This window comes from Bubalus kerabau, chromosome 3 (assembly GCF_029407905.1).
Source record: "Bubalus kerabau isolate K-KA32 ecotype Philippines breed swamp buffalo chromosome 3, PCC_UOA_SB_1v2, whole genome shotgun sequence".
NCBI classification, from domain to species: Eukaryota; Metazoa; Chordata; class Mammalia; order Artiodactyla; family Bovidae; genus Bubalus; species Bubalus kerabau.
The window spans coordinates 81,326,185-81,337,612 of NC_073626.1; the positions used below are offsets into that span (position 1 = coordinate 81,326,185).

The 11,428-nt window shown below is 43.8% G+C and overlaps 1 protein-coding gene across 1 annotated transcript in view; it reads right to left on the bottom strand.

The window, feature by feature from the left end:
• CERS6 (ceramide synthase 6) overlaps positions 1–10,287 on the bottom strand; it is a 344,488-nt gene extending 334,201 nt beyond the window's left edge. Inside the window, exon 1 of the mRNA XM_055572345.1 lies at positions 9,958–10,287. Coding sequence (XP_055428320.1) covers positions 9,958–10,127 — 170 coding nt within the window. The 5' untranslated portion in view covers positions 10,128–10,287. The remainder of the gene's footprint in view (positions 1–9,957) is intronic.
• Between the last annotated feature and the right edge of the window lie 1,141 nt (positions 10,288–11,428).

Here is an 11,428-nt window from a genome sequence, read left to right on the forward strand (position 1 = left end):
AATCTCCAGCATGCCTAAGTGACTGGTTCTCAGTTTTCCTTCACTCAAGCTATTGTGTCCAAAACTGCCACTCTGGTTAAAGCACCAAGTCACTTTATTTTGCTTTGAAATGGTGATCTATTAAGACAAAATCTACAGAGCCACTCAGACTAGCTGGCAGCTTCTACTCTGACACTTGCCAAACCGTGTCCCTAGACAAGATTCTAGATGGTTCTGTTCCTCTCCCCAACTCTTAACTCTATGTTGCTCCTCTGCTGTCTAAACTAAACTGGCCTGTCTTTTAAAAGGATTTGTAGCAATGAGGGGAACTTGCCCAATGGCTCACTTGGTAAAGAACCCATCTGCCAATGCAGAAGACGTGGGTTCAATCCCTGGGTCGCGAAGATCCCGGAGAAAGAAATGGCAAGCCCCTCCAGTACTCTTGTCTGGGAAATCCCATGGACAGAGGAGCCTGGTGGGCTACAGTCCATGCGGTCACAAAAGAGTCAGACTTAACGACCAAACAACAGCAGCAATGAGCAGCAGAAGGAAGGAAAGGGGAGGGGGGAGAGAGAGACAGAGAGAAGTAGAAAGAGAGGGAAAGGATGGAAGGAAGGAAGCTCGGAATAGAGAAAGGAAGGAAGAAAGGGGAAAAAATGGAACGGAAGGGAAGGAAAGGACAGAGAAAAAAATAAAAGGCAAAAATAAATGAAGAAAGGAAAGAAAAGGGGAAAAAAAGGAAGAGAGGAAGGAAAGAATCACAATCACAGCTTCAGGACAGCAACAACAGCTTTGAAACCAGAAAACCTCAGCCATAAGATGTGACATTTATATAGACATCGGCAAGTCACAAATGTGATTCCTAGTTCGCTATGGACTGCATCTTCCCTGCAATGGAAAACCATTTGGGTATCTCCAACCCCACATCTGCCAAAAACAACCCGCACAATCCAATTTTGAGGTAACAAAAGCAAAAGCCGGAATAGGAAGCAGGAGTGGTCCACAAGAAGTTCATTTTGAAGGCTAGCAGTGAGGAAGAGAAAGTTCTCTTGCAAAACAACAAAACCTGCCCCAAATACTCTCATAAATGAATCATGGAAAGCAGTGTTTTGTACAATGATCGAACATTAGTATAAACTTTGAAAACTACTTTTCAATAATAGGTACCTGCCACTGCTCGCAATCAACTGCTTGCAACAATCATTGCTTGCAACCTGCCCTATAGTAGATAGCATTTAAGCAAAACCATGTTCAAATTTACACGTGTCTAAAAACATTTGCTTACAAAAAGGGTGTGAAGTTAAATCGGAAACTAGAGAGAGAGGTCAGATCTGCTCTTCTCCCACTGCAAAAGCTTCCTACCAGAGGAAGTACCTCTGGCCTCGGCCTCCTGCCTTACCAACAATTCATCCTATCACACTGGTTTGCTTTCAACGGAGCGTGAAGTGAGAGAGCGTAAAGTAGAAGGCCTCTACTTTGGTCCTAGGGATCCTCTGAAAATGTACAGTGTGCTTTTCCCAAAGACACTTTGCTCTCCTTTTCTGGACATGCCAACAAATGCACTGAAGCAAGGTGTTTGTCTGGAGGGCCTTCCAAAAAGGTCCAGGATATCTGAGTGCTCTCTGGCCGTCAACCTTCCTTCCATCACCCCTCATGGAAGCGATGTTTATTCCTAAATAGAAAACTGTCAAGTCTAGAAAATGAAACCAGGTATTTCTAGTAAATGACTTTTCCTTTTAGTCAGTGAACTATCTTTATATTAGCATTTTGCCACCGTCATCACCATCATCTATCTCCAGAAATCTTATTTCAAAACTGAAACTCTGTACCCATGAAACAATAACTCCCCTCCAACCCCTGGCAATCACCACTCTGCCTTCCGTCATTATGCATTTGACTATTCAGGTACCTCATATAAGTACAATCTTACAGTGTCTGTCCTTCTGTGACTAACCTATTTCACTTAGTATAATGTCTTCCAGGTTCATCCATGTTGTAATGTGTTAAAAGAGACCACATTTTGTTTATCCATTCACCTGTCAGACGCCTGAGTTGCTCCTAGCTTTTAGCTATTGTGAACAATATTGCTATGCTCATGGGTATGCAAACATTTCTTTGAGACTCACATTTCAATTCTTTCAGGCATATACCAGAAGTGGAACTTCTGGATCGCATAGTAATTCTATTTTTAATTTTCTGAGGAACCTCCATATTGCTTTCCACAGTGGCTGTACCATTTCACACTCACACCAACAAGGCACAGGGTTCAATTACTCCACATGAGGACCAACACGTTTTCTCTTTCCTGTTTTGTTTTTTAATAGTAGCCATCCTAACCATTGTGTAGGATGATATCTCATTGTGGTATTGATTTGCATTTTCCTGATGACTCAGCTAATAATTTGCTTTTATCCAAAATTCAGAGAAAAAATATAAAGGTGTTTAGGCTCAATCTCTGAGTTTTCCTTTATAAAAACCCATTCATTCTTAACCCCTGAAACTTCTTCCAACCCCTTTCTCTCTGTCTCATCCTCCATACTAAACTCAGGATATTATCTACTTCATTCTTTTGCATGCATCCCTTCCAATATCTAGAATTTGAGAAAATTCCTTCCTTATGATGATGACTTAGGTTGTAGGAGAGAGTCAGTAAGCAGAAAGAAGTGAGTATAAACACATGACTGGAGAAACAGATCAATACAAGACCATTCTGGTTTTTAAAAAATCCGAAGGCCACCATTTCCTACCCAAAACGTTAGGATGTTTATCCCAGTAGAAAAACATACATGAATTCACAGAAAGTGAAATACAAGTGAGCCTTCCTCAGTGATCAATGCAAAGAAATAGAGGAAAACAATACAATGGGAAAGACTAGAGATTTCTTCAAGAAAATTAGAGATACCAAGAGACATTTCATGCAAAGATGGACTCAATAAAGGACAGAAATGGTATGAACCTAACAGAAGAAGAAGATATTAAGAAGAGGGGGCAAGAATACACAGAAGAACTATACAAAAAAGACCTCTCACTCACCTAGAGCCAGACATCCTGGAATGTGAAGTCAAGCAGACCTTAGAAAGCATCACTATGGACAAACAAAGCTAGTGGAGGTGATGGAATTCCAGTTGAGCTATTTCAAATCCTATAAGATAATGCTGTGAAAGTGCTGCATTCAATATGCCAGCAAATTTGGAAAACTCAGCAGTGGCCACAGGACTGGAAAAGGTCACTTTTCAACTTAAACCCAAAGAAAGGCAATGCCAAACAATGTTCACACTACTGCACAATTGCACTCATCTCACACACTAGTAAAGTAATGCTCAAAACTCTCCAGGCCAGGCTTCAACAGTATGTGAACCGAGAACTTCCAGATGTTCAAGCTGGATTTAGAAAAGGCAGAGGAGCCAGAAATCAAATTGCCAACATCCGTTGGATCACTGAAAAAGCAAGAGAGTTCCAGAAAAACATCTACTTCTGCTTTATTGACTATGCCAAAGCCTTTGATTGTATGGATCACAACAAACTGTGGAAAATTATGAAAGAGATGGGAGTATCAGACCATCAACCACCTTATCTGCCTCCTAAGAAATCTGTATGCAGGTCAAGAAGCAACAGTTAGAACTGGACATGAAACAACAGACTGGTTCCAAATCAGGAAAGGAGTACATCAAGGCTGTATTTTGTCACCCTGCTTATTTAACTTATATGCAGAGCACATCATGTGAAATGTTGGGCTGGATGAAGCACAAGCTGGAATCAAGATTGCCGGGAGAAATATGAATAACTTCAGATATGCAGATGACACCACCCTTATGGCAGAAAGTGAAGAGGAACTAAAAAGCCTCTGATGAAAGTGAAAGAGGAGAGTGAAAATGTTGGCTTGAAACTCAACATTCAGAAAACTAAGATCATGGCAAGCCATCACTTCATGGCAAATAGACGGGGAAACAATGGAAACAGTGGCTGACTTTATTTTTTGGGGCTCCAAAATCACTGCAGATGATGACTGGGAGGAAAGTTATGACCAACCTAGACAGCATATTAAAAATCAGAGACATTACTTTGCCTATAAAGGTCCGTCTAGTCAAAGCTATGGTTTTTCCAGTAGTCATGTATGGATGTGAGAGTTGGACTGTAAAGAAAGCTAAGTGTTGAAGAACTGATGTGTGGTGTTGGAGAAGACTCTTGAGAGTCTCTTGGACTGCAAGGAGATCCAACCAGTCCACCCTAAAGGAGATCAATCCTGGGTATTCATTGGAAGGACTGATGCTGAAGCTGCAACTCCAATATTTTGGCCACTTCATGCGAAGAACTGACTCATTGGAAAAGACACTGATGCTGGGAAAGATTGAAGGTGGGAGGAGAAGGGGACGACAGAGGATGAGATGGTTTGATGGCATCACCGACTCCTTGGACATGAGTTTGAATAAGCTCCTGGAGTTGGTGATGGACAGGGAAGCCTGGCGTGCTGCAGTCCATGGGGTTGCAAAGAATAGGACACAACTGAACGACTGAACTGAACTGAACAAATATTTGGGGAATGTTCATCATGAGTAACATAAAACACACTCACATACAAGAATAACATCTCTTCAATTTTCAAAGAAAAAAATTTTCTTCAAATAATAATAATATGCATGCTGATAAGAAAATACAAATGAATATAATCTTTCCTGACACCAATTTGGTGATTTGTATCTATCAAGAACACTAAAACATTTATCTTTAGTCTTAGAAGTACCACTTCTAGGAAACATTCTTTAGGAAGTCATCAGTAATTGAAAGATTTATACACATCAACTGGAAACAGCCTAAATATCCAACAATAATATAGGGACTGGTTAAATGAATTATAGTATATCCATAGCATAGAATAATGTAGTCATTGAAAATACTTTTGAATAAGTTTAATGACATGGCAAATGTTGAGACTATATCATTAAATGGCAAAAGAAATTTCTCTCTCCTCGTTCTAGAGACTGGAAGTCTAAGATCAGGGTGCTAGCAGACCTGGTGTCTGGTGAAGTCATCCTTCCTGCTTCACAGACAGCCATCTTTTCACTGTGTCCTCATGAAGGAGGCGTCCCTGGTGGCTCAGATGGTAAAGCGTCCACCTGCAATGCGGGAGACCCAGGTTCAATCCCTGGACTGGGAAGATCCCCTGGAGAAGGAAATGGCCACCCACTCCAGTACTCTTGCCTGGAAAATTCCATGGACTGAGGAGTCTGGTGGGCTATAGTCCATGGGGTCACAAAGAGTTGGACGTGACTGAGTGAATTCACTTTCACCTTCATGATGGAAGGGGTGGGGGAGCTCTCTGGAGCCTGTTTTTTTATAAAGGCACTAATCCCATACACACATGAAGATTCCACCCTCATGACCTAGTCACCTCCCAAAGTTGCCACCTCCTACCATCATCACCTTGACACTTGCAACTTATGACTAAAGATGGCCACCTATGGACTTTGAGGGTATGTAGAGATTCATTCCATTGCACACTACACGCTTCTAAAATAAATCTGAAGATATCAGTGTTTTCATTATTAAGGTACATTATGGGAATATCCTTCAGTTATGAAACTCACCTGGCATCCCACTTTTTCCTTACATTCACTCATACCTACCCTTTCCCCTCTAACCATCAAGAATATAGCCCCATTCATTTTTCTCTCTCTCCTCTCCTCTCTTCTCCTCTGTGGTCTCACCCAAGGCTACTGACAAGACCAAGATATTAAGCAAACCCATAAGAAAAACTAACCCACTGGCCAGACATTCCCTCTGATACAGCTGAGACCTGTTGTTCTTTGAGGGTTTGGGGGCAATAGGTCATTATTTGACACCTCTGATGTCAGCCTCTGAAGAATGACAGTTCTCATGTAGCTTAGCACTTGGAAAACCAACCTGACATGAGTGAGTTGCTCATTTCTTACCCAGCCATCACAAGAGGTATCAGGCCTACTCTTTGTTGTTCAGCTGCTAAGTCGTGTCTGACTCTGCAACCCCATGGACTACAGCACACCAGGCTTCCCTGTCCTTCACTATCTCCCAGAGTTTGCTCAAACTCACGTCCACTGAGTCAGTGATACCATCCAACCATCTCATCCTTTGGCTCTGGGATCTAGCTAAAAAAGTTCTAAGGAAAGAGAGCAATTGCTTTCTCTGGAGAATATTCTTTGTTGGTTATTCTGAAATAGTATAGCTTTTTGGAGCACAAGTGATAACAGCCCAAATGATTCCTTTAACTCAACCCATAATTTAAAAATATAAGAAACAAAACCATTAGCTAGGATATTTGTATGTATGAAAAAACTCTTTATTCTTAGATGACTTATTACTACCTGCAAAAAAATAACGTTTAGCCTGCCTTAAAGTTTCAAGAGATAACAATTAGTAAACTTCAAATATTATAGCATTCCTATAGGAGGAATCAGATAACTGAGAAAGTGCAAGCAACCTTGGATTACAAAGGCCATCAACTTCACTGCACAAAAGAAAAAATAAGGGACACAGAAATTAGGTGGCCACCCCAGTGTGAGGTAAGTTTGACTAGAATGCAAATATTCTGATTCTCAATAAGTACTTTCTGTGTCTCTCTCCTAAACCCACAAGGAAGAAAATGCATTAGCATTACCTTTTATAACAGTAACACAAAAATGTCTTTATTCCTGAACAGAAATTCAGCAAAATTTTAATCCTACATTTATGAATACCATAGCAGCACATATTTTTTAAAAATGAGTTTAGAAGAAGCATTTATTATAATTTCAGAGAATGGCTTATTGAGCCTAAACAAGTATTAAATCAAGAAAATTCATCAAATAAATGATGCTATGTTATTAAATAATATTTTGTTCCTTGTCAACAAGCCAACAACATGACCGTATACACTACAATTTTCATTCTACAAGAAACTTCTAGGTTTTCTCAGTAAACAACAGATATTTGACTCAGTTAAGCAGGTAATATCTAAGGCCATGCTAGAAACCACCAAGCTTTGGGCCATTCACAGACTCAGGCAGAAGTCACTGAATTTAGACTGCTCCATTTTTGACCAACCATGCCAGGTATTCACACTGTTATCCATATGGTGCTATAACATGGCATTGTTCTGGCCACTCGTGCCTTCACTGCCAACAACCCGCTAGCGGGGGTGAAATTAAAAAGATAGGACTGCTCAGTTGGGCAAAGGCCAATTCAATTCATTCTTTAGTGTTTCTCTTTATAGAGAGAAATAAGTAAGACTGAGGAGAATGAATCCAAATTCACAATTTTAGTCTCAACAAGAATATTGAAGACTCCCATTTAATAGAAATTAAGGTCTTGGATAATTAGTTATTTCATAGGTATGTTCTCAGCTTTGAAATAAATGATAATGGCCTAAAAGGAACAGAATCCTAGGGGAATTATTTTCTATTACAAATCATTTTATAAAAAGATTTCCAACCAGCTTCTTTAAATCGTGTTATATATTACAGAAAACTGCAAAAGAAAAAGAAACATGCCCAGTGTGTTGGAAGGGTACCAAAAGTGAGCTGTGTCAATGCCAACAGTATTGGCTAGTTCAGTTATACTGATTCAGGTCTTTGATGGGTGCTGAAAAGCAGGCCACAGGTTGGATGCCAAAATGTGTCCCTTAGGTTTGAGAAGAGGAGAAACATGCAGTACTTGAAATTCTGGATACAATTATACCCTTGAATTATCAGAAAAGTGAGAGTGTCCCAAATGGTTAAAGACAGAGTTGTCACTACTATAGGAAAAAGCAAAGGAGACACCATTCCAAAAGTCAGTAGCATCTTGTGGTATATGGACCATCCTGGATTACTATATTGAGTATTAATCACAAACTTTCACTTTTCCTACAGGCTATTAAATCACTTTTATTTGGATCAAGGGCCTGCAAGAAACTCACCAAGTCTCTACATATCAATATGAGGACATCTGCTGTGACTAACAGTTGAAGGCAGCTGACCCCCTTGTGTAAACTGTAAGTCATGGGATTGTGCAAAGGAAGAAAAAGATGTTCAGGAAGAGGAAAAATGAAATTCCAGTTTCAACTATGAAATTGACTTTTATTTAAAAAAAAAAAAAAGGAGAAAAAAGCAAAGTACAAAGCTATCTCCATTCTCTAACAAATGTATTTCTTCCAACCAAAGGAACAGCCTGGAATCAGCTTTCTGCACACAGGTCAATAGCTGACATGCTTGTTTTTCAGAACATAATGCTATACATCTCTTTCAAATGCATTAGCCAGCTAAAAGTGAGTGTGGCCAGGATTTATCAGCCAGGATTGATCAGATGTCATTCAGCAACTGTATGGAGTCCCTACTATGTGTGGTCACAGAGCAACTGGCTGCTCCCCACAGGCTCTTTTTGGAGAAACTGCAAGTTCAGATATGAGTTCCCATTTTCTATCAGTAAACATCTGCTCTACAAGCAACTCTAACCCTGCAAACACACCCACTTTCTCACTGTAAGTCTCAGCGCAGGATGGGATCAAAGAGGGCATCTGTGCTAGAGTCCCATCATTTGAAACAGCTCTTTAAGTCTGTTCCTTTGTGCATGTTAATCTCTGCAGGTGAAATAGCTGATTTAGTTCTCAAGCAACAATAATGCCCATTGAAAAATACACCTTCCTTAAACAAAAGATACTTCTTGTTCCCATGAAGTACTGTCTGTTGCCATTTCCAGCAACAAATGACACAAAAGACAAATTCTGCCATTTGTGCTACTCCAGAGTGGCTTAGGACAAATAGAAATACCAAAAACAAAAAAACCAGAGCAAAAGCTTAAGAAACAAGACCAAGATGAGTTGGGGACAGGAAGGGAGAGATGAAGTCTAAGGGAGAAGTGGAGTCTATACTCAGTGATCTGAGTTCAGCATCTACTGATGAATGGAGGGCGGGGGAAGGGAGAGAAAGGGTAGGTAAGGTTTTCGGTTGAGAAAAAGAAGCGTGTTCTGCTGTCCCGGTTTTGTTTCAATAGCACCCCGGAGAACGCATGGCAGGCAAAATCTAATCTGATACCTAAGATTTATTCAATAAGTAACACAAGTTTGTTTATGACACAAAGGTTACCTAACCAAAATCCGGTTATTATACAAACAATAATATGGCAATTCTTTAAATTGCCAACCAAATCCGGTTATTACACAAACAATAATATGGCAATTTCTTTAAAACTATTTGTGTTCTGGTATCAAAGTTTATGGTTATTCATAGGAAACATCTATCAATTTAATAATACCCTTTTGCAGGCTGTGCACCCGTCCCGTCCTCTTTTAAAGAAATCGCTAATGGTCCGGAGTCCTGGAAACCTACAAACTATTGTCACCTATTTCCCAGCACTGTGGTCTGATACTCAGTGTCACTGATGGAAACCAAACAGCTGCCAGAAGCCAGAGTCCCCGGAGAAATTTCCGAAGCCCAGTCCTGGCAATCCGTGGGCCAGGGTGAAAGGATTTGGAAGTGTGCACGGTTCCTCCGTCCTCCCGGCCGTGCGTCCGTAACGTTTCTGGCTGTCAGGTGAGTGGCAACAAGGCTCGGCGGGGTAGCCTTTCCCGGCAGCGCGCCGTGATCACCCGGCAAAGAGGAACAATCCCGGCGGAGTGCAGCGTGTCCCGCGGCCGGCCGTTGCTCACCTTTGTTCGCCCGCCCTCTCCTCGAGGAGGAGAGCGCGGATCCAGGGGTGCGGGGGGCTACCCCAATGCTCCCCAGGCCCTCTCTGGCGCCCCGGAGGAAATTCGGAGGCCAGCCAGACCCTCTCCGGCTCCCAGAACCTCAACAGTGCTGAGGGGTCAGCAACCCCTTCCAGAACACAAAGGTTGGGAGGCGTGAGCGCTAGCGCTGGGGGCGCGGGTGCGTGCGCCACAGAGCACGCGAGTGTGCGTGTGCGCGCAAGGATGTGCGGGTGTGTGTGTGTGTGTGTGTGTGCGCGCGCGAGGGTGTGCGTTGGGGGGAGGAGCGCTCCAGCTCTCCTTACCTCTCGAAGATGAGCCGTACCATTAACATGCAGAAGGCCAAGGGGAAGGCGAGATAGAGGTCCTCAGCCTGCGGGAAGGTGGCTTCCTCCGTGTTCTTCAGGTCCGCCCAGGTGACATTGTGCGGGAGCCAAAACCTCTCGTTCCAGAACCAGGCTAAGATCCCTGCCATCTTGCTTTGTCCACTCTCGTCTTGGGCTCCCGCGGCCCGCCGAGCTCTCCACCGCGCAGGGCGCCAGGGGATGCGCGCGCTGCTGGTCCGAGCCTGTGCAGCCGCCGCCGCTGCAGCCTCCTCCGCGGCCGCTGCTCTCGAAGGCTCGCGGCGAGCCCCGGTTCTCTCCTCCCTCTGGCCGCGTTGGGGAAAGGAGCCGCCTCGCCCGTCACATGGCAGCCCGGGCCGCTGGCCCTGATTGGCTCGTCCTCGCGTCAAGCAGCGAGGCACACGCGGCCGGGTAGCCCACGCCCGGAGGGCAGGGCGCAGCCGCTGCGCCCTGGGCGCAGGGGCACCGCTCCTGGGAGAGCCGACTGGCCCTGCGGTCACCGAGCTCTGGAGCGGCGCTTAGGGTAGCGACCTAGGTCCGGTTTCCCGAATCCGCTCCGGTCCCCCGGGCTTGCTCGCACATGCTCACAGCACCGGCTCCGGCCCGACTGGAGTTTCAGGGCTCTCAGTCGGCTTCCAGTGCGCCTACAGGCGATGGGTGGGGGGCAGGTAGTGTTCGGGGTAGATATTCGGAACCACCCTTGCGCCAAGAGAGAACAGCAAAAGGAGAAGTAGGGGGCACAGAGCGCAAAGGAGGAAGGAGTAGAGAGGAAAGTCACCCACTCCAGCGCTTTGAGTAAGGGCGGGGGGGGGGGGGGGGCTGGAATCAGGAACTAGGGCAGGATGGTTTGGCAAGAGTCGTCTGCCTCTACCTCACGCCCGTCTTTCCCCATACCAGACCTTCATCCTGGTTTTACTCCTGTTCGTCACCACAACCAGCTCCCCCAGGGAACAAGGCCCTCTGTTTCAATTTATGACGTTGTAGGAGAAATTAGGCACTTAATTGCTGTTTGATGATGATGAGATGATGTTGATGATAACAACCGCAGCATTCTGCAAAATCAGCCCATAAAGTGAATCTCGCAGAAAATGGCTCCAGACCACATTTTTACTTGGTACATCAGTAGAGAATCGCCACTCTGCTACTCCTTGATTCTGCCTTTTGAATCGGAAACCTTTAAGGTGTTAGGACCCGTGAGACCTGACCCCAGGCACCTTGATTTCCACGATACATTTCCTCATTGCTACGGGAGCCATGTGTGGATCATCAGTTCAAGTGGTACATATTCCCTGGAATATTTTTGTGGAATTTTCTCACAAATATTCATTTCCTACTTGGTTCTGCTAGTAAGTTCTACTGGTTCTTTCCAAGAGGCAAATAAACAGACTTTCTTAATACACATTTCTTTACCCTCCCTCCCCCTCCAGCTGCC